This window comes from Aythya fuligula, chromosome 1 (genome assembly GCF_009819795.1).
Source record: "Aythya fuligula isolate bAytFul2 chromosome 1, bAytFul2.pri, whole genome shotgun sequence".
NCBI classification, from domain to species: Eukaryota; Metazoa; Chordata; class Aves; order Anseriformes; family Anatidae; genus Aythya; species Aythya fuligula.
The window spans coordinates 60,677,286-60,699,503 of NC_045559.1; the positions used below are offsets into that span (position 1 = coordinate 60,677,286).

General features: G+C 43.0%; 1 protein-coding gene across 2 annotated transcripts; it reads right to left on the bottom strand.

The window, feature by feature from the left end:
- Window positions 1-4,256: 4,256 nt before the first annotated feature.
- MRPS33 (mitochondrial ribosomal protein S33) lies at window positions 4,257-8,942 on the bottom strand. Of its 2 annotated transcripts, none has more exons than XM_032204278.1 (3): window positions 8,616-8,942; window positions 6,927-7,182; window positions 4,257-5,186 (listed from the first exon to the last, which is right to left on the bottom strand). In XM_032204278.1, the coding sequence occupies exons 2-3, from the start codon at window positions 7,139-7,141 to the stop codon at window positions 5,081-5,083; spliced, it is 321 nt and encodes a 106-aa protein (XP_032060169.1). In that variant the 5' UTR covers window positions 7,142-7,182; window positions 8,616-8,942; the 3' UTR covers window positions 4,257-5,080. The 2 variants fall into 2 exon arrangements, with proteins under 2 accessions (XP_032060169.1, XP_032060176.1); XM_032204285.1 differs by lacking the exon at window positions 8,616-8,942 and adding an exon at window positions 8,434-8,596.
- Window positions 8,943-22,218: the final 13,276 nt, after the last annotated feature.

Sequence of the window (22,218 nt, forward strand, 5' to 3'; positions counted from 1 at the left end):
AGTCTGCTGCCTCCTCTTCCCAGAGAGAAGTGGTCCCTGTGCTGTTTTATAACTCTTCACTCAGGCTAGCTCTGACTAAGAGAGCCACAACCCACCTCCTGGGAGCATTTGCAATGTTTCTAAATATTTTACCTTGTGGAGTTTTCCCCAGTATTCCACCCAGAACAATGTAATGTGGTACTTACAAAGATACTTCAGTGTAATGATCATGATCCTGTTATTTCCTATCTATTGCCTTAGACAACCCTAAATAATTTCTCAACCAGTACGGTGGTTATGGCCCTCATTTAAGCACACTGTAGCTGTGCTTTGCTCTTACTGAGCCTTCACAAGCAAATTCTTTCAGATGTTTTCCTGTCTATTCCTTCTTCTATGTACTCAAGACACATTATTACACTTGTTTTTTTCCAATTGTTGGTTGGACAGTTCAGAATAATGAAGCTGCCTCTGGAAGAGGTTAGATAGAAGAGATCCTGCACTCACATGTCTCAGTGTCGAGAGGACAGAAAGCATCCTTGAAGGGCTTTGTTTCCAGGATCTACTCCCAAGGGACTGCACAAGAGTCACTATCGAACAGCTATGCAGGAGAACTGAGTTTAAAGGAACTAATCTGGCATCCCCGTTGTTTGTTTTCCTTGCATATTATCCTTAGTGTTTTAAAAGAGAGAAAAAAAAAAACACTATAAGACAGCCTTTCCCCATCAAAGCAGGCTTTAAGATTCATGAAGCTTTTCTAAAACATATAGACTGATGATTGTTGTTTTTTCATTTTGTTTTAAAACTCATGCTAAAATGGCCTTTGAACTCGAAGTGGTAGACGATTATGTACACACATGCTTTAAAAAAAAAATTAAAAATACAATTTAATAATAAAAACAGATTTCTTATTACATACATATTTTTACTGTGTGAACACAGTAACTTGCCACAGCTTATTTCTAGTGTTAATGTCATCAACTGTCGCAGGAAAGCAGCTCTCTGAAATAAAGCTCTGAAATGCACAGAGGTACGAGTCCTCCTACAGCCAAACTCAGCTGCTCTTCACACGAGGTTCTCCTGGGGTAAACCACCATCCTAAAAGTAGCTTACTCTCATGACACGTTGACTAAGTGATTGTTATTCTAATTTTACTCAAGGAAATACAGAGAAGATAAAATATTTGTCTAAAACCATTGCACGACTCAGTAACAGGTGCGTTTCACACACTGCTGAGAACTCAGTGCATTGGTTTAGTAAGTAGAATAAACTTTGCATTAGGAGAAACTTTTTCTAGGTAAATACTTCCCTGAGCAGAGCACATATATCTGTATTGTAGCACACTAGAAAATTAAGCAGCAAATTACTCTGCTTTTCTTCCTTCCACCATTACAAAACACGGCCTTATGCAAGTTGGCTTCTGTCTGTCTGCAAGACTTCCAGTAATAAAGTCTAGCAATGGCTGCACTCCCTATAGGATACGTGGCAAGTGGGTCAGCCTGTTCACAAACTAACTTGTGATTATCAGGGTAGTTCTCTGCAGCTACGGCTATATCATACCAGAATATAATTAAATACAGACATATTAGCACTATAAAGTAAGGAAGTACAAAACCAACTGTTGTGGTCAGTAATTCCTTCAGCGTTTCCTTGCATGACACAAAGTGGAGTACTTGTTAGAAGAGTTTGGGACCTTGTTTTCTAATGCCAATACCTGCTTAAACTCAGGGCTGCTATTCCTGTCACAATCCAAATGCAGGCAGGGCACCTAGGCTGGTCTGCGGCATACAGCACGCAACACAGGCTGCACTCACACTGCAGCTGACTTCGCATTACATTTCCTCTGTCTGCGTTTGCTCACCTTTAATAGAGGGCAGCAGCGGCACTTAATTAACCTGTTCAGGATGCAGAAGAGGTTAGGGGGCTGGCTCTCGGTTACTCCCTCAGAGATCACTTAACTGGATTTATTCCGATCAAGAATTAAAACATCCACCTAAACATATGCCAGCCAGCTCATAACCGCAGGAAAAAAAGTGAATTTTCTAGCAAAACACAGCAGAGTTTGAATGGTGAAAAGAATCATTGTAAAGGGAAAGGAAAAAATAAAATTGAGCTTTATTATTTGTGCGTAAAATGGATACGTCACTATACTGGTAGCTGTAAAAAGCTGCATTTTCTTCCTTACTCCTCCAAATACAGTTGAAACTCTACTTCTCTTTCTAAATACACACACTGTGTTACGACTTGGCATGATGTTTGAAGACTGAATTCCTATTTGTGAAGGTCCTGATACTCACAAAATTAACTCTTCTTCAGGGCACCATCAATCACTAAATGATAGAGCATCTGTTAGAAGCTAGGCAGCAAAGTGCCTGTTTCTGTCCCTCCTGGAGTGGAGAAAGCTGTATTTTCTGGAACAGAACAGTTACGCTCCCAGCAAGCAATGGATTAGCTTAATATTGTGATGAACTCCAAAAAATGCTGAAACATCATTATTTTAAGGCAAGGTCTCAGAGGAAGGGAAACAACCATTTTTGAAAACGTAGATCTAGGGAATTAATACCACAGAAGAAAAAACATGAACAATTAGGCAGGGGAGATATTTTTGTACTCATACTTTTTTTTTTTTTAAGTTGTGATTTCTTTAAAATGACTTCATTCCACCCACTTCGCTCTTGTTAACACTGCAAAGTCATTGTGAAAGCCAGTAAGTCATTGTCCGCATTTGTTTCACAGCTGCTACTGTGAGTTTCTCTCCCTTCTTGGATACGCTGCTGTCAGTGGCTTCCCAAAATGTTCCCAGTGTGATGCTTTGATTCTAAGAGCATGTTTGCTCTGTGGGGTTGCAAAAGGGACCTATAATCTATAATCTAGATGACCAGCCACAGAAGCCTTTCACTTTCACGTGTATGACTGGACCTTCTCCCAGTCCATAAAGAGCCAGGTGGCGTGAGTGGACAAGGAAGAGATCTGATCCCCGTGCTTAATTAACGTTACACTGCTGAGCCCACACCTGCATCTAGCAAGGTGGCACATGAAGACAGAAAGCCTGCAGCATTCACTGCTCTCCCTGTAGATGCTCAGCCCTTAAGCAGGCTAAATGTGGATTCGTAAGCGTGGCTCGCCTATCGGGCTGTGTCAGTACTCTGTAAACCATTATGCATAGACACATGAACAGTCTCCCTGCACCCCCAGAGTTTTAGGTTGTATATACTCACTGTAGCAAGACTACAAAGCATTTTTTATTGCATTCACTCTTCCTCTTGCACACTGATATTATTAAAGCTCTAAGTGCTGCACATGAACACTTCACCACGGGTACCAGCAGTCCACGGCTGCCGCAATAATTCAGCTGTGGAGCCTGAGAACTAGTCCCTCTAACCAAACAAACCAACAGAGCAGCTTCACCCACACACATCCACAGCAAGAAACAAAGCATCATGAAGCAGCCATACTTTCTCCTCAGGCGATTCCCTCTCCCAGCTAACACCTCCCTCCATGATGTGCTCTCTGTCCTGAACAGGAATTGCCAGCAACCAGGCCGCTTCTCCAAGGGCCCGTCGCAGGTTCTGCAGACTTCAGGGCCAGCTAAATCACAAGGCATCACATGTACAACATCACAATGCCACAGGCACATCGGAGTTGAGCAAAAGGAGTAAATTACTAATTTAGAGTAAGACCGAAATTTGCCACCACGCTACATATATATTGTATCTTACTCATTTCTGTAGTGTTTTGTTGATTGTGGTAAGAAGCCAAGCACTTCACCCCCAACACAGCCTTCAAGAGCTTAGAAAACCAGTTAGCACTTCAGTACGGGTACTAAACAAGTGCTACACAGCTCACCAAAACCACCTCCAGCACAACTGGCACTACTTGCATTAATAACCTTGGTGAAGTAAAAGTGTTGAGCTGGTACAAATTTATGTAGCTTCACCGGTTTCAATGATCAGGCAGATCCCTCTAAAATACACTTAAATTTCAACAAGCTTGCTTTAAAAATGTCCCCAGGTCAGTTGCTACCTACTTTAGAATGCCTCTGTATGCAAAATCAAGCACACCCCAAGCTAATTGTGCAAACACTTTCTGCTCCAATCACTCAACGCTTTGAATCGCTCTCCTTTAATACCTCAGGGCTGTTTCTCGAGGTTTATGTGGCCTGGAAATTAAAGACACAGTTTCAAGGCACACCCAGGCAAGATGCACACACGGCCAGGCAGAGCAGCTCGCTTACCTTCTGTACTTTCTGTTCCCTGACAGGCACTGACAGCTAAAAATGGTAATTTATGTAAGCATTAATATTAGTGACAAAGGAGCCTAGCTATAAAAAAACACTTACTGCATATCCATAAAATTGTTTTGTACTTTATGAAGTACTTCACCCCAGTCCTCCAGGCAAACTACATTCAAAATCCTCTTATTACAGTATGCTTAAATATTGTATTTTAATTAGCAGGGGGTCTTGAAAGTGGTTTGAACTCTCGTTTCTCAGCCTCTTCTGTAGCAGTACCTAAATATCCAGGGTATTCATGAGAGTGCAGTGGTCAGGCAATGGAATATCAATAATTATTCAGTGTAAACCACAAAACCATAGATTTAACAGCAATTTCAGAAAAAAATTATCAACAGAATTTACCTGGAGCAAAACTCATCATTATAGGCAAGGTAACACGCAGCAGTGTTATAGGAAATATTTTTTGTGGCCACATGCAAAACTGCATCGATATTAATGCAAGAAAGTAAAATGGACAATAAAAGAAAATAAACGATTTTCCAGATCCAGAAAAGCTGGAACAGGGCTGCAGATGTATGCAAGAACTGAGTGCCTTTTTTTGTTTTAAACTACTGTTGTTACTGCTTGGTTGGAGAGGACTCTCATGACAAACTCATGTGCTAACATATACAGAATATTTCAACTACAGAAATTAAGAAATAAAACCACAAAGACCAAAGTGCACTTCAAGGTAGATTCCAGTATTTCACAATGTGTTTCTTGTGCCCCAAACACAGCTCGCATGCCAAGCCCTCTTCATCCTGGGAACAGAAAGCATTACAGCTGTTCCCCGGCACTTCCAGAGTAGTCCATTGTATTATCGAAGTGGCACTATTTCTTCTTGAGAGCTCTCTTTCCTTCTCCCTTCTTTGGTTTTTCCTTCCCACGGAGCTTTTTCAACCGCCTCATCTCCTCTTTAAAGTCTTGATGCTCATCCCTAAACAGGGGAGAAAAAAAACGAGAAAGAAGTTTGCTCTATTGCTGGGAATATCTAGATGGGAAAGGCCCTGAGCACTGTACGGTAACAAAAGAAATCAACTTCCTTAAACAGCAAAGCCCATGCTGAAACTCACTGCAATATATTGAGTGCTACTGCTAGCAATAATTTTTGGATGAATTCATGTGATTTGCTCTGGTACTTTCAGAACTAACAAGGTTGCCCTTTTCAGCAAGAAGTCTGTGTGCGTGTGTGTAATTCTTGCATCGTATTTATTGATATTGCTCAACTAAACACAATGGAAAACAAACAAAAAAATCATGGAGAATAAGAATTTCTCCCTTGGCACCTAACTCAGCAGTCTAGTGATAGCACATTGCTTTCCTATGCTGCACAGAAAGCTCAGGTCATTAGCTTCTAAGGAGAGAGGGGCATGCTGAGCACTAATTAGTACATGACACTGCTCTCAGGTGGCTTCGGCGATGAGTTATGAGGAAAGCTACTGTAGAGTCTTAACACAGGAATAAAACAGGGAAGAGGAGGAAGGGGCTGACAGATAATTAATCCTCAATTACGCTCTAATAAATTCTATTTTATCTATCCCCCTATTTTTCAGTGCAAAGGTATTTTCAAAAGCCACAACTGCATCCCAAGTGGCTTAAGGTTGCTGTACCACAAATGCACCACAAAATGTACCACAAAAATTAAATGCAAATTTAATAAAACAAAACAAATAACACAAAAACAAGCAAAAAAAAAACACAACACACAAAAGGCTTGCAAGTTATTATCAGGCCCTTTTAGCCTACATCCCTTCATTACATATTTTGAAGCAGCAAACCTAATTCTCTACAAGCTCTCTGTACATACAGCAGCTAGAGAAGGAACCTTAAGATCAAGAAGAGAAGGCAAAAGAACATTATCACGTCACTGAAGCTTTCTGTGTCAAAACACAGCTATTTTGGAAAGACTTCACGTTTCCACCTAAACCAAGAGTATCGTGGATGCAGTCCTTGATGACCAGAATTGCAATGCTAGCAATAGAAATTAATCTGTCTTGACTTCACGGGGTTAGCAACTTTGCTTTTATGGGATTTCTACAGCGCTACTTGACTGAAGCCAAAGGACTGCATCCGACACCTGCTCATGTTCTTCAGAAGTGCATTTTTTTTCATTTAGAAATTACACACTGGTTGAAGCTGAAATTAGTAAGGCTACTTAAGCCATATTTGAATTTAATTTTCTTTAATTTATTTTTAAGGATAAAAAGCCCCTCTGGCCTAACACACTTCTCTTCTGAATTTCACGTTTTAAATGAGTCATTAACACAGTGTGACACACAAATTGCACTGAGACAGCGTTAAGACAATGTCACCTTTTTGCAGCACGCTGGTTTGCTGTACTCTGAACTACAGACCTATCTCTGTGAAAAAGCTGCCTTCCCTTTCGCACAAGGTCAGAGTAAGAACTATTTCTAAATAACCAGTTGCTGAGAACTACATCTGAACTATTTCTCACAGAAAGCTGTGATCAGACAGGTAAAGTTACTTAGACAGCAGACATTTATTTTACTCTTCTTGTCTTCAGTGCAACAATCAAGCACCTACTTCCATACGCACCATTTTCTAAACTGAACCTTTTTCTCCTTCTCTTTTCCATAACAAAAAAAGTGTAACAAAGCTCACAGCCACCCCTTTCCCATCTCCAGTCCTGCTCCTATCCCATGAGCAGAGAGATTACCTGTAGAGACCAAAGTAGCGGAGTTTCTTCATGAGGGCATAGTAGGTGTTGTGAGGAGGATACCAGCTGTAGACCTCCTTCTTTTTGGCTAAAGGCTGCTCACTGAATAACTTCACTACTTTCATAGATTTTGTGTCAGTTGGCTTGACAACTTCTCCAAAGATCTGAGCACTCAGACGGGCCATTCGAAGGGCGTAATTGGAAACGCTGGACATTTCCTGAGAACGAGGGGGCACACATAGGCAGGTGGACCTTCCTGCAAAAGGAAACGAAAGACCCACATCTCTAAGATGACTGAGTACTGCAAGCTATCCCTTAATTAAGGCAATCAAAACAACTCATCATACACTGATCACATTTGAAGTAATTTCATTCCTTCCATGAAACTGATCTAATATTTAACACGCAATCCTGCATATAAAGTATATGCCTACACTAATTCAGGTACAATTAGCAGCCTAACTAGAACACTACAGAAATCAGTACAGACTGCAGAAATACCTACACTGAAACACGTTTTACCATGGCTAGTTTATTAGCAATTTTCACTTGGCTTGCTTAAGTCTCCCTTTAAACTCCAGTCACAGGAACAATTACAGAGAGACCTCTGCCAAAATGCTGCCCCACCATGATACCTCTGACTTCTACACAAGCACAAGATAAGACACCAGAAAAATATACTGAGGAAGCAACCTGGAAATTTTGCTCTTAAATATTTCTCACCCTCTTTAAAGCACTGCATGAGCTTTGTTAGAACCAACTAACCAAAATGGCCTATTAACTGTACGGAGAAATAAGTCACGTTTCCCTATATGAATTACACACATCTGTCTCATCTCAATTCCCTGCTCTAAATTACCTCCACCAGCTTTTTCTCCGTTCTCTTTATAAAGGAAAAGGATCACTTCCCCACACCAGATTTTCCAAGGAGGCCCCACACCAGCAGCCTCCCGTTCTTGTTCAGCTGTCTCCCACCTAAAGAACCCTCTGCAACAGAAATGCTCTGAGGGCACAACAGCCACTGTTACTAGGCCACGAGAGACAACATCCAGTCACTTAAAGGGCTGTGAAGAAGGATTTTCTCAGCTAGGTAGCTCCCCTGTGAGAGGTGACGTAAGGCACAAGCGTAATCTCCTTCTGCAAGAGATACTTGCATGGAGTTTCAGAAACATCCATCTTATGGATGTAATGGACGGGAATAAGACTCCCATGATCCTGCATTTGAAGCTGTACGTTGTCTGTACTGTGTCTGTGAATAAATGATGACTTAAGTCTCTGGAGAAATTAAGCAGCGTTCATTCATCTGCACTACGCTTCCTTTAAAGTTTAAAATTCTTGTTTTAAGAAGTATTGCACAGCTGATTCCAGAAGATGAGCATAAAAAATGAAAGAGCGCGGAGCAGAGACAAGAGCCATCAGCAGGCCGGGGCCTAGTCCCTTTTAGTAGGCTAACAGGGATCTGTTGTTTAATAACACGGATCTGAAGCATTCGTAACCTCGCTCCTACCCTCTAGAGGACTGATGTACAGCTGTCTGCTTTGATTTACTCCTGTTAGCACAGCACCGCAGAAGAAGCAAGAGGAGAATCAAGCATGAGAATAACACAGGTGTTCTGAGTCAAGGAGAGCAATGGGAAGGGCAACAAGAGGGAAGGCAAAGCGTCAGAGGCTGCATGCGAAGGCAACACGCCTGCTGGGAGAGAAGGTGGCAGCTCTCAGGTGATGGCAGGCTGGCACTCCAGCCTCAGCGTCTATTACATAAAGTAATGATCCCTGGGGCTTGCTGAGTTGCCCATTTCAGCGCTGCCAGCCCTAACTCCTACCGGCAGATAAGGCAACGAACTGTCCCCAAACCCCCTCACACAGCAGCACCCTGAGGGTACACCACGCCCAACCCAAGCACCACAACTGATTTATCTCCTCCAAGGGCTGCAGCCTGAAGCTGCAACTACCCGTAGCTCCTAAACGACACAGACCCTGCTTTGTGGGACCCGTTTCCCCCTCAGGACCCGCAGCCGATCCCATTTGTCCCCGTCCATGAGGCTCAGTGCTCGCCACCTGCAGCCCCCCTGCACACCCCTACCCCCATCACCCGCTCACCAATCTCCCTCCCCACAACCTCGTGTGTTCCCCCCCCCGCTCCGTTCGCCCTCCCCAGCCCCCCACCCGCCCCATGCGGTCTCCCCGTGGCTCAGCACACCCCATATCCGCGCCCCTCTCCCCCTCCCACCCCAAATCCCCGCAGCCCCCCCCCTCCCCCGCCACCCCTCAGGGCCCCCGGCCCCGAGCTGACCGGCAGGGCGCTCCGCACGGCGCATGCGCGGCGCCTGCCTCGGCGCGGCGCCTGCGTGAGGGGTGGCGGCTGCCATGGCGGCTGCGCTGTGTGGCGGCAGGGTGAGGGACATGAAAACCTCCGGGAGCGCCTCGTCCAGCCGTCCCTGCCACCAGTGTCACCCCCAAACGTGTCCCCAAGCACCACGTCCAGCCTTCCCTTGAACACCCCCAGGGACAAGTGCTTATTCCAGTACATGTTTACCATCCTCACCGGTTACTAAAATCACAAGAATTCTCATTTAAATTTCTATCTGCATTTCTGAGCCGTTTTTCTCATCCCTTCAAGCACCTTGGTGGAGATAGTCTTTCTAAAGCATCTGTAGATGTGCTTGAGAACATTTTATTGGTAAACACTATCCCTTTTCTACGATCACATCATGATTATTGGCTCCTAAGCAAGTACCATTTTCTTGTCCCATGATTAAACCGTTTAAATGTTATGAATCCCAAAATATTTATTCTGTATACACTGCAATAACTTCTGTCATAGAAAATAACTCTAGAAACTCGAATGAGACAGCGCTGCTGCCTATTTGGGGTTTTTCTCAGACAGGTCCAAAGTGAGCACATTTTGTATGTAAGCAGAATAAGAAGTCTGATTCTCTGTAGTCACCCCCACCCCACTCCACCCCTCTTTTGTAGGGTGGATTGGGACAAGTTACTGTCTCTGCAGCTCTAAAACAATGATGGTGGTTTCATGTGAAATGTTACCTCCTCACATCTTCAAATTGCTTTATTTTTCTTAAAAGAATTGTGGCAAAATATTTTAATATTACAATTTAGTGAATTATCCTTTCTCAGTAATGTCTAGTTTGATCTTGTTTCTCCTTGTCAATGAAAATATCCAGTTCCTCTTGCATTCTACCCAAACTCAGGGATCAGGCATATAGACAATTGAAAAAACATCTTCCTGTTTCCTTCAAAGTATTGATTTGCATAAACACAGATCCAATAACATGGTTCTTATTCCCTTTCTGTTTTCCTGCACCATTATCACCCTGGTGTATGATTGTCTAAAGTTCCTCTGCTGAGCTTCAATTCAGAGAGATTTAATGGATACATTTAATGTGGGAATTAAGGCTGTCCACAATAGGGCAGTAAGCAAACTGGCTTTCTATTCCTAGCTGCCCATCACAGCCCTGGATTGCTAGGAAGGAGTTACGAAGATTATCTCCATAGAGATCCAGTGTTGTTGCACCACTGTGTATGTGAGGTGCTCCAGCATGGCTTTTTTGGTGCCATAGAAGCACATCTATATGTACAGGTCTGCATTAGTTCATTTATTCTGCCTTTTTTCTTATAAAATCGGTAGTTCCTCTTGTCAACAATGCAAAAACATGCAAATATCATTAAATCTGATGTTTATATACAAATGTGCACTCACAGGGATGTATGTTCTTTATGACATCAGTGTTAATACCAGGGTTATGAGGAGAACTGCATGCAGAGCACCCAGCCAGGATTAGCATATCAGCCAGGAGGGCAGAATACGTACACTTGGGAAGGCATATCAAGCTCACAGTAGTCAGCAAAGTCACAACTCAACACGTCTGCAAATTTACATGGTCTGGTTTGCAACCTACATAGCCAAAAATGTTCTTGGGTGCCTGATCTGAGACATTTGTGTTGCACTCCTTCATCCCTGTGCAGTTGATCCAGCATCATGCTAGAGCAGACCAATGGGGTGGTCATGGAAATAGGGTGCTCGAGAGCCAGACACCCATTTCCTGATGCTGGTGTTGTATAGGCTGCTGCGCAGAGCCACCTGGCTTATCACAACAGGGTAAGGCTACCCATGTAGCGCTGGAAACGTGTCTGGAGCCTTTTGGACACATAAAATGAACATAGTCACTCTGAGGTTTTCACAGTCCAAATTAGACTTGACACGCTAAGGGATGGTAGTAACAGGGAATGGAAGGAAGCAGCAGTGGCTGCCAACGGGAAAGGCTTTGTGATAAACTGAACCTTATAGACGTATTGTTAGAGCCTCCTGAGGATTTTATTGTAAATAGAGCAGTGTTTGGACTTGTCAGTGATTATTTAGAAGCAAATCAGTGGCAGAGAGGTGAGCAAAAAAGTTGAAACCCTAGAAAGGAGTTAAAAGAGAGTGAGTTGACGTGGGACTCAGAGACAAAATGGGCACTGTGTGCATGGGGACTGTTGTGAAGGAAAGAAATCAAGGGAGGGAAGAGATGCATGGAGCACAGCAGAGCTGTTAAAAAAAGGAAGAGGCTTCATGATAAGCACAGAGGAGACCTCTTCACAAACAGCTGAGAATAGTTTGGTCTGGAATTATTTTAGTTGATCAATAATTATCTGGAACTACTTATCCGGTTAATTCCTCCTGGGTATATATTTTAATTGTAATTGAACATTAAGGAGCCTTAAGGTAGGATTTTGACAAAATGCAACATGAGCCAGTGTGAGTTTGTCCTGAGAAAGCAAAGGTATATCCGGAAGGAAGAAAAGACACGGATAGCAGTTTGCCCATTGGCACTTGTTTATTGACACTTTCAAGGAGAGTCTGAACTTGCTTCATTTGATCTTGGAAATGAGACATTTGAGTGGTTCCTATATGGCACAGTAATGAACTTCTTTCGAAAATCTTATACTTGAAACTAACATCTCATGCTGTAAAACAATCTCTGACATTATCTTGTAATAAATATTGATATGAGGGAGCAAAGCAGTCTTCATCTGAGTCAAGCAGAAGGACCCTTTGAGCATTTGGTAAAACTGCATCGACTACATATGTGTTTATTCATTTTTTATGTGTTCATGATTAATTTGTGAACTTCAATTGTATTTTGTTGCACAGCGATTCACGCTGAGCCACAGAGATGTCTAACAGTGCAAATCCCTCTGGAGAGAATGTGTTGTATGAAGAGGCTGACAGACTTTGGGTGGGCATTTGAAGGGTATTTTGACTTTAAAAGAACTCATCAAACTAGTGCTTCAGAGCAAAATCTGCAAAGATGCAGCTCTTAAATGCTGCCACTCCATCTATCTAACACTGGAAACACTTGGGAAGGAGACGCAGTGTAAAAGAAAAACAGAAAATATTTTTCAAAGCCAGTTTGCATCTCGAGCTCGTTGCTTCTTAAGGCAGCCGGGCTGTTGTAGCAGTCTTCTTTCCTCCTGGGGAAAGACAGCAAGTGTTCTTCTTCTCTGCCTTTTGCGACGCCTTCGGACTGATGCCTGAAGTGGCATTAACAGTTCTCCAGAGGAGCCGCAGCACGTCCATTTTAATGGAAGATGAGCTCTCAGCATAGCAGGGGGTGCAGGAAGCTGAACAGGCAAGCGAGGGGTGGATGCTGCAGATCGCCACACGTCTACATATTTGTCATTTAGACTGACTAATTTGTAGTTCAACAGTACGTCAGAATAAATGCTCGGTGATAGATTTAAATGGAGTGTTTAAGACTGAAGAGAAGTTTTTCTTTGCAGTTGTATCAAGGGACTGGGAATGAGAATTGCTCAATCTTGCTTTAGTCGTAACTCCATTACTAACTCACTGGATGACCTTAAGCAAGTTAATTAACCTATCTGCCATTTTATTCCTCTGTAAACTGGGGATAATAATGTCTGCTTCAGAAATGGCTTGTGAAGAATAATTGATTCTTAGAAAATGCTTCACCTTCCCCTAGTGGAAAACATACTACACAAGTAAAGTATTATAGTTACTTTACTAACAACAGGCATCATATGCAAGAAAAATATTAAAGGCAACAGTAACAAAGGCACATCTTCTTGGCTGGAACAAAGTATTCAAGGGGGGAGGAAAAGAAGGAAAAAAATAAAATGATGGAGTCAGCTGAAAAGAGAAGAAATAATGCAGACATCTGGCTCACTGCTGATAAAAGCTCTTGTAGTTTCTCTCTTACCACCCCTTGCAGAACTCATCTGAAAGGACATCCATCAAGGTTTTCAAACAAGAGAAAACCAGCTGTCCATCTCTTAACTCTGTTTGACCAAGTGTAAAAAAGAAGACCAAATAAAAATGTTCCAGCAATAAAATTCTCAGGAAGGCATCCATCTCTTAAACAGAAAATCCAGAGAGATTGCTTGGGTCTGCTTGAGTTCATATTTCTGTTTCTACATGCTGAGATGACCTGCTCTTGTCAAGATGCTGTCTTGGGTCTAGACCTCTTGGGTTTGTGGGCTGGGGATTCCCTTGAGTTTTGACAGACTTTGTATTTTATATCCCCGTTGACCTCTATGGTGCATTCTAGTGGAGATTTCTCTTTGTTTAGGTCTCTTCCTGTATTAGGGTATCCCAGCTGATGTTCCCATCACTAACCCTTTGGGAGCACTCTAGATACCCACTGTCTGACTGCCTCTACCTGCAAGTCAGCAGATTTTGTCAAGATCTGGTTGGACCCACAGGTGTGCAGTCATCTCAGTAGCACTCTTTGTAGTCCTAAATGCCATCGAGCAGCCTTTCCTTCTTCTACAGTCCTTTAGAAGCAAAGCCATGGAAACAGACACTTCCTTTAAAGACCTTTGGTTTTATTTTGGAGTTCCTTCACTCCAGACATGAAGCTGCCCTTTATTTTGTGTGGACATTATGTGTTCCCCTTTTTCCTGCAAAGAACTCCGTCTTCAGATTTTATGGCTGTGAAACCCAAGGTTTCTTTATTTCCTTTTTGTCCTTGGGAAATGCAGTTCCTCAGTCTGCTTCTCTGGAAACAAGAGAATTAGCTTTTTGCAGGCCAGCCTCTTTAACATACCTGTTGGGCAGTCAGAGTACAGTCGGTAGGGCCTAGTACTCTCCACTGTTTCTTGTCTGGTGGGTATTTTCTAGCTGCCTTTACAGCACAGGTGAATAAATAAACTGCTGTCACGGCACAGCAGTTCTCACTGGAACAACCTCAGATTGTGAGCCATAATGACTATGTTGCACATGACTGAGCACCCCGAAATAATTGTCTGAAGTATTTTAAACTCCGCATTTTCCCCTTCTGTGTTAGGTAGTCTGCACAAACTACTCTCTGGAGGTGTTAAGATCTTTTATTGTCATTTTGCTAGCCCTAAGTGGTTGAGGCTCAGTCCTGCTCTATGAATTGCCCTTCAGCACAGTATTCAAAGCAAGGAAAAGTTTTTTGCCTTGGTCTTAGAGATGCTGTCCTGCTGTGCCATCATTACATGGAGCTTCCTGGAAGTGCGCGAGCTGCTTTGGAGAGATCTTCCATCTTACTAATTAGCCTCAAATTCAAGTGTATCCTGCCTGGCTGCAGCGGTCCCAGTCTGCCCTAGTAATAGGTCAGTTCTGCTGTGCACAGGATTTCTGAAAATGCCAACCAGATGCCTGCAGATCGGAGCTTTCCATGGGTTCTTCACGATTGTAGCTGCTGCTGGGATGCCAGTTGCTGGCAGATGGTCAGCTGCTGTGTGGGGTCTCCAACCATTCATCCTCTTGAATACAGGACTGCAAAGATCACCCTGGCCCTAAGCCAGGTATGTCTGGAGGAAATCGACTTCACTATCCTGGCCGGACACTCCAAACAGGCATTTCCCTGAAACAATTTGTACCTACAGTTTACATCCATTCACTGCACTTTAAGAAGTACATTGTTGCTGTAAAGCACTTTAAGATGTCCAGCTTCTGAAAGATGCTTTAGAAGAGAGGCATCAAGCTGTAGGTTTCTATAAATGCTTCATTTTGTATATCAGATGTAGTGGCATAATCTATTGGATTGCAATATTTGATGAAAAATAGCAATGGCATGTGAAACTAACTACTCTTGTGATTTCAATTCAGTGTTGACAGAATAAGAATAGTCATTAAGGAGCTGCTGCCATCTCTTAGAAAATGAGAACTGGTAGCAATTCTGCTGAAATATATAGATTTTCTTCCCTCTTCTTTCCTTTATTCTTTGTAAAGACTAACAAACCAATGGTACTTGCATGGAAACTAGGTCTTCTTGCTTAGGAATTCATCTTTTCCTGCTGCATGTTTCCCACCTGGAGCTATAATCCTCATTTTGTGATCTAATCAATTCCTCAACAACTAATTGTGATATTACAGTGCTAAAGGTTTAGGTGGGAAAATAAACTGCAGAAGCAGATGAAGTCTGAAGAACCAAGTACTTTATTTTCATGCAAATATTGTTTGAATAACAATAAATGAGGAGAGCTAAATGCAAAGCTGTTTAAAAGAACATCATACTTGTGTCTAAATTGAGTGCTTATCATCATAGATGTCAGCTGTTTTTATTTAGGCACACAATGTATATATATTGCATATACATTCACATGTTATGTACATTCTTCTCTTTGATTTAAATGAATCGACTCAGCTAGGACTTTCAAAGCCACATGAAATACATGAAGATTGAGGTCTTCTAAGTCACATTCCAAAATGGAGGAGTGCTTTTAAGGAATAGGATTTTTCCTATCTAGGTGGTATTTTTGGTTTTGATTACTGTTTTTCTTTCCAGTCTGGACTGTGATGATTTTTTAAGATCTATAAATTCTGATTTTAACTAATCCTTGTTCTTCTTTTGTGACTAAAAGTAGCAACAAATTGAACTGGCAGCTGGGAGCAAGTCACAGATGTGGTATTCATTACCAAAGACCGTGTTAGACCAGATCTCAGTCTTCTGGTGGATTAGTTCACAAAACTCTACTGATATAACCCATGTCCAGAAAGCTCTCTGGGAAGGCACCAAGAGTTGTGAAATCTGGTAGAAACATAGGGAATGTTGTGCAGCGTGACTTGCCACCTCAAGCAAACTAACAGTACTGCAGGTGCACCTTCACGTAAGACTGGGTGTATGAAGTAAATGTTGATGCACTGCTGTAAAATCAGAGTTATTCAGGCTTTAAGGTATTGGAGATCAATGTGTTAGATGTAGCTTTAAGAATACAAGTCACTTCTTGCAAAATAAGCTTATTATTAGAAGCAAAGAAGTCTGAGTTTTTGCTCTGAGTCAGTATTCTTTGGTCCTAATATCTCATCTCTGCCCCCCTGAATTCATTCTGTTTCAATAAAAATCACAAGATTCATGAATTGTAATGCAAAATAGTATCGCCTGTTTTCAGCTGAGCCCAATGATGGTGGTGTCGGAGAGCCCTCTTCCTTTGGTAGCTGGCTTTAGGCAGCAAGTAACCATGCTCTTCGACTCCTGCAACGTCCCCTCCATCACTGCAGTGGACGATGCCTTTTTCCTGCAGCAGGATTTAGGATAGGAGGCCAGGCTTGCAATGCGTCTGTGAGGCAAACTTGGGGAATCACAGTGTGGCTTGTATGAAACGGTAGTCCTGCTAGCAAGGCATTTGGGGAAAGAGAGTTCATGTGAAACTTACTCCAATTCAGAGGAGAAGCACCTGTAGAACATGAAGATGTTGACTACAAAGTTGGCAAGACATTAAGTAGGAGGCATAACAGTGCTATAGTAGTGTGCTATGATCACAGAGCACACCAGAGTGAAGCTGAATCTCTTCTCGTGAAGGCAAGATCTAAGACATTTTTTCTGTTGTATGGAGATGAATTTCAGAGAGCCCTAAGGGCCAAAGGTTGCCTGTGTGCTTTGGCTGAGTTGTCCCGTAGCCCTGCAGAACTCACTGTTTCAACAGAAATTTATACACATGCAATTTAGGCCTTCACTTTTTCTTCAGACTTGTCTTGATGCCCCTCTGACAGTGGAAGAACTCAACAGAGTTGAGAACTCAACAGAGTTGACAAGGCTGTTCCTTGAGTCGCTTTAGTGGTCACCTGTGAGCGCGGTGCCCATTTAGGTACTACCACCTGGCTGAAAAAGACAAAATATGTGGGCTTACCCTTAAAGGCTCCAAATTATTCTGCATTTTACCACAATGACCATGATCATTCCATTGGTGTGTAGGTGGTACAGGGATAATGTCTTCAGCAGACTGACTGCCAGGCCCTATTTTCAGTAACTTACAGCTTTGCTAAACTTCAACTGTTTGGGCTAACATTTTCCGAGTAGTAGTGTCTGCCTTGGGCAGTTTTGGGGAAAGTTTAATTATTACTCACTTTAAAAAGTTGATCCTTGTCTTGCCTGAGTTTAAAAATATTCCTGGGATGTTCAGATGAGAAGCAGTGGTTATCATACACGGTTAGCTGTGTCTACAGGGTAGCCCCAGGTAATTCACAGTTATGTGGCTTTGACAGTTGACAGCTAAATAATAAAGAGTAAGTTTTCACAAGAGGAAGCAATTTTGGTAGAAACCTCCCAGTGTTCCTTTTTTTTTTTTTTTAATTATTTTTTATTTTTATTTGTATGTGTGTGTTTTGATTTGTTTTGGTTTTGTCGTTGGAAAAATAACATTATACTGTGGTTCTTTTTACCTGGGTACTGTCTTTTACCTGTCTCCATGTGAAACAATTTAGTGTTGGCCATTTCCTCGGTTTTATTGAAGAACAAGGTACAGAACGACTCACCTGCATGTCTTCCTGCTTTCTGCTCAGCAGTTCATTTTGCTTCCATCCAAACGAAATCCGTTCTTTCTTTGCTACAGCCCATTCAGCTCCTGACCCCCTGATTAGAGCTCTCAGCTCATGCATGCTTCTCTTCTTCACAACTTCAGGTCACTAAGTGACCCTAGGAAAACATCAGAATAAAGATTTCCCATGAATTGCCGTTCATTTGTGTCTTGTGTTCATGAAGTAAGATGCCTGGCCAGATCCTGCTTTTTATATGTTTACCATTCATGGTAGAGAGTGATGAACTACAACTCTGCAGCCCTGAGATGGTGGCTGTTTGGTGAAGGGTTTGGAAGCTGTGTAGTTATCCTTGCAGAGAAACACAGATAGGAAAAATCATGGTCACAGATCAACAAAATCGGGTTTTATTTTTTCCTTTGCTAGGGTTGCTGGTAGGAAGCTGGGTGAGCCAAATAATTGTCCATATGGTCCCTATTTTCTGGGTATCCTCTTTCAGTTAGCCATGAACTGATTTGTAGATACTGACCACTGCGTGCAGAGTCAAGGTGACTGGGAGCTGTTCACTGAAGAAGGAAAATACCAAGTACTTTGAAAGTTTTGGTTCTATGCTTCTTTAATTGAGCACCCAAAATGCACTGACATGTTTGAAAATATTGGCTTTTATCTCAGTTCCTCAGCAGGGAGCTGGGAAGATAAGTTCATTGATGTTTGTTGAAAAAAAAAACAACAAAACCCAACAAAAAAAACCCACCCTCAAACATTACAATGAGAATACAGAAAACCCATGAGGACATTAATCATTTTGCATTCAACGTGAGGTCTGTACACTAGCGTGTACATAGCTGTCTGCTTAATTTGGGTGTACGTGTGTGTGTGTGTATGGCCAGCTTGGGCTTATGTGGCTGGCTGGTATTTTCTTTGGAAAATGCCTTGCTCTACTAAAAGTAGAAGGAGCATCAACAACTGTTTTAGATGCCTGAGTTTTAGGTGACAACTTTTATATGAAGTTTTGAGGTCCCTAACTTCCTTTCTATTGCCTCTACTTGGTTCTGAAACACCCCCAAATTAGCTGGACTGATGGGTCAACTGTTTGGGGGAACAACCCTAAGCTGTTTGTAGGGCAGAGGCAGCATCTTTCACGTCTGTGTTACTAGAACAGCTGGCATAATGGGGATTCACCCACACTGGTATCCAAGGTGCGTGTGTATGATAAAAAACATTAGTAGCTATAATTTGTTATATCTGTGTTTGGTTTGATTACTGTCTTGTATTTGAGATCCTGTAATTAGAGAGGCGAAGTGCCTCCAGGGTCAGCGCTGCTCTAAGTAACACAACGCTGGTGTGAGTTCCTTTGCCTTCAGTAAGAGGTTCATTACAAAGAATGAAGGATGGAGCCCATGGAAATTAAACATCACCTCTTGGGAAATGCACAGCACAAAGAGAGAAGGGAAATACTGACGATCATCTCTCCCTGTTGAATAAATGGACTTAGCGGCACAGAGCCCGAGAAATGGGAAGCGCGTCGGCTTGCTCCGTCCCCTCCCCCACTAGATGGCACTGAACTCTTTTTCTTTAAAAGAAAAAAAAAAAATAAAAGAGGAGGGAGAAGAAAAATATGGTGGAGGTCATCTTGATGAAAAAAAAAACCAAACAACAAAACACGAAGAAGAAAAGCAAATTGCAATTGGTTCTCCACTGGCTGCCCTCCCCCTTCCAGCCGGCACCCTGCCCGCGTGCCCCTTGGTGCGGGCACCCCTGGCTTTTGTGTCTGGGCTTTTGTCTCTTGGAGGGAGGTGGGCGAGGGCAGCTGGAGGATGCTAAGCAGAGCTGTAGCAATCTGGGGGGCAGTGGGCAAGAGGCTGGCCTTAGCTGTAAGATGCCGTCAGCGGCGAGGTCTAGGAGGCAGCGCACAGGGCTCGTCACAAGGAATTTGCTCTGAGCAGCCTCTCCAGGCTCCGCTTCTCTGTCCCGTGCCTCCAGACATTTTATCTGCGCACCCATGTGCGTTACCTTCCCCTCCGTACCACTGAAATCGCAACCTGCAGAGAGCTTCCATGTTAACCATTTACTAAAACTGCATATTCACACCCCGAGTCGCGTAGCACCGATGAATTAACTCCTGTTGCCAAGACATCCTTCATTCACTGCAGGGTGAGGTTTTGGCATAGCACGCCCAAGTGCATGTGGACTTCTTCTTAAAATGCCTTTCCCCCAGCTTACGCTCATCTGAAGATCGACAAGGATTGTTTTTTTTCCCCCCGTGGCGAGGCGGGGGTGGGGTGGGAGGCAGAGAATTTAATAATGATCTGTTTGTGCTGAGAAGGGGCTGTCTGTAATAATCCCGAGAAGAGACAGAGGAAAGGTTGGTAATGCCTGCAGCACGCAGCGCTCTGCCCCTCTCGGAGAGAATGAGATAATGATGAACAGAGAGAAAAATGCTTACTTCTAAGAGTTAATGTGGAGCTCATCTGAAACCCAACACTTTCTCCTACATTTATATATTTAAGGTGACTTGCATGAGGATATAGATTGCCATCTGATGTAGCTACAAATAAGAGCAAAAAAAAAAAATAAAAAAAATGCATGGAGACTGCCACTGAAATGCCTTTTCAGAGAAAAAGATAAAACCTGGAACCACATGGCAATTTTTGGCTCTCAACCCCGTGTGTAAGAACAAGAAGAAGGAACAAGTCTGGTTTCTCCCCCTGCAACAATACCCCTGTCCCAAACTCTCTTCGTTCCTTGGAGTGGGACAGAAACACCTGGCATCTGAATCGAACTGGGTCCAATTAAATTTTGGTTCTTTGGATGGTAAATCCTTATATTTAACTGGAAAGCAAATTTTGGCTTTATAAACTTACATGATTTACCTTCCCCCTAATGTATCTTAGGCCAACATCATGAAAAAAACAGATTTAGAGGCTGGGTCCTCCATTTGCCCTTACCCCCATCCTCCAGTTCTGTAGTCCAAACAGAGAATAAACGCAGCAAACCCACACTTACTTTAAAGCCTGCCTCATGACAGAGTAAGAGAACCATTCAACCCTTTCAGCACCTGGTTCCTGCTTTTTATTGGCTGATGGGTTCTTAAGTTTAAAATTCAACAATTCTATCAACCAGAAATATGTTTGGCAAACGTAGGCTTGTGCCCTGTTCTTGTTCCCCAGCTTGGGACTTGATGCTAAAAATTAACAAAGAATTCCAGGTGCACTCTTGTCTCTGTATGGGCACAATGCAAGAAACCTGTTTGCCATCTTCTTCTTATAGGATCCTGGAGCTTTTTGACCACGAAGCTTTAAATTTTATCCCTGAACAGAAGACAACTATGGCTGCTCCAAGCCCATTACAATATTTATTTATTTTTTATGCACTGGTATGTAGTTGCTTGAAAAATCCTGTTACAGAAGTTAATCTACCTGTGTCAGCTGTTGTATGCATTTTTTTTTTTTTAAAGCCTTGGATCCTTAAAAATTTACCTTTGTTATGAACAGCAAAGGGAGGCTACTGCTAAAAATGTGCAGTGGTGCCCTGTTTCCATAAAACAATTATCTGGAGCTTTCCAGCTACAGTTAATATTCATAACCTAACACTGAAATTTTGCAATTGGGCTGTTTCAGCAGATGTGTCTGATCACAGTGTCTGTGGTTGGGATGGATGACTGCCCCTTGTGAGCCTCTTGATCGTGCTAGGGGCTTGGACGTTATGGTACACTTAAAAAGAAAAATGGTTTAGTGGGAGAGGTGCCCTTACATAGTCAGAAATCCCAAATTACTTGGGACCTTGAGTACTGGGTTCCAGTACACAAAGAGCTTCTCTGTCCCCATTCTGTCCTCCCTTCTGTGGCGAACACGATTTGTGTGGCTAGGGCTAAGAGCCAGCACAACTCCAGCACTGCCCAAGAGGAACCACCAGCCCAGGGACTCCTGTCAGGGCTAGATTTCATCTTTCGGATGGCACAGTTTGGGCTGCAGGGGCCAAAAGTCAGTAGGATCCTGCACAGGTGTAGGTTTTTGCAGCACCCATTCCCGGGGAGGCATGGGGCTGTGGACCTTGTGGTGCAGCGGGAGTGACCGCGGTGCTTGCTGTGTGGCTGTGGAGCCTGTGGTGCATGGGAGCCAGCGCTGGGTGCAGTGGGGTCCCTCTGCCAGCTCCAGGATGCTCTGGTACCCAGGGCGGGGTGTGCCAGGACCCATGGCGTTTTGGTGAAAGGGAAACCATTAGGCTTATTTCCTTTTTAAACAGCACGATTTGGAGTCTGGAGGCCTCCATTTCTGGATCACACAGAATCCAGGTCCTGAATCCAGGGTCAGCTCACGCTTCGCGTTACATGGTAGGTGGGATTTTTTTTTTTGGTGCAGTAAGAAACAGCTACAGTTGTCTGGGATTTGGGTGGCACAACGTAAGGTCTCGTGACCAAGAACGAGCAGGATCCAGTTAAATCCAGGTTTTACATTTTCCCCCTGTAAGAAAGTAAGGCTTCGACATTTCCTGTCTGCGAAGTGGTGCAGTTTATCTTTAAGGAGGCTAGAGAAATAAGAAATGAGTCTCA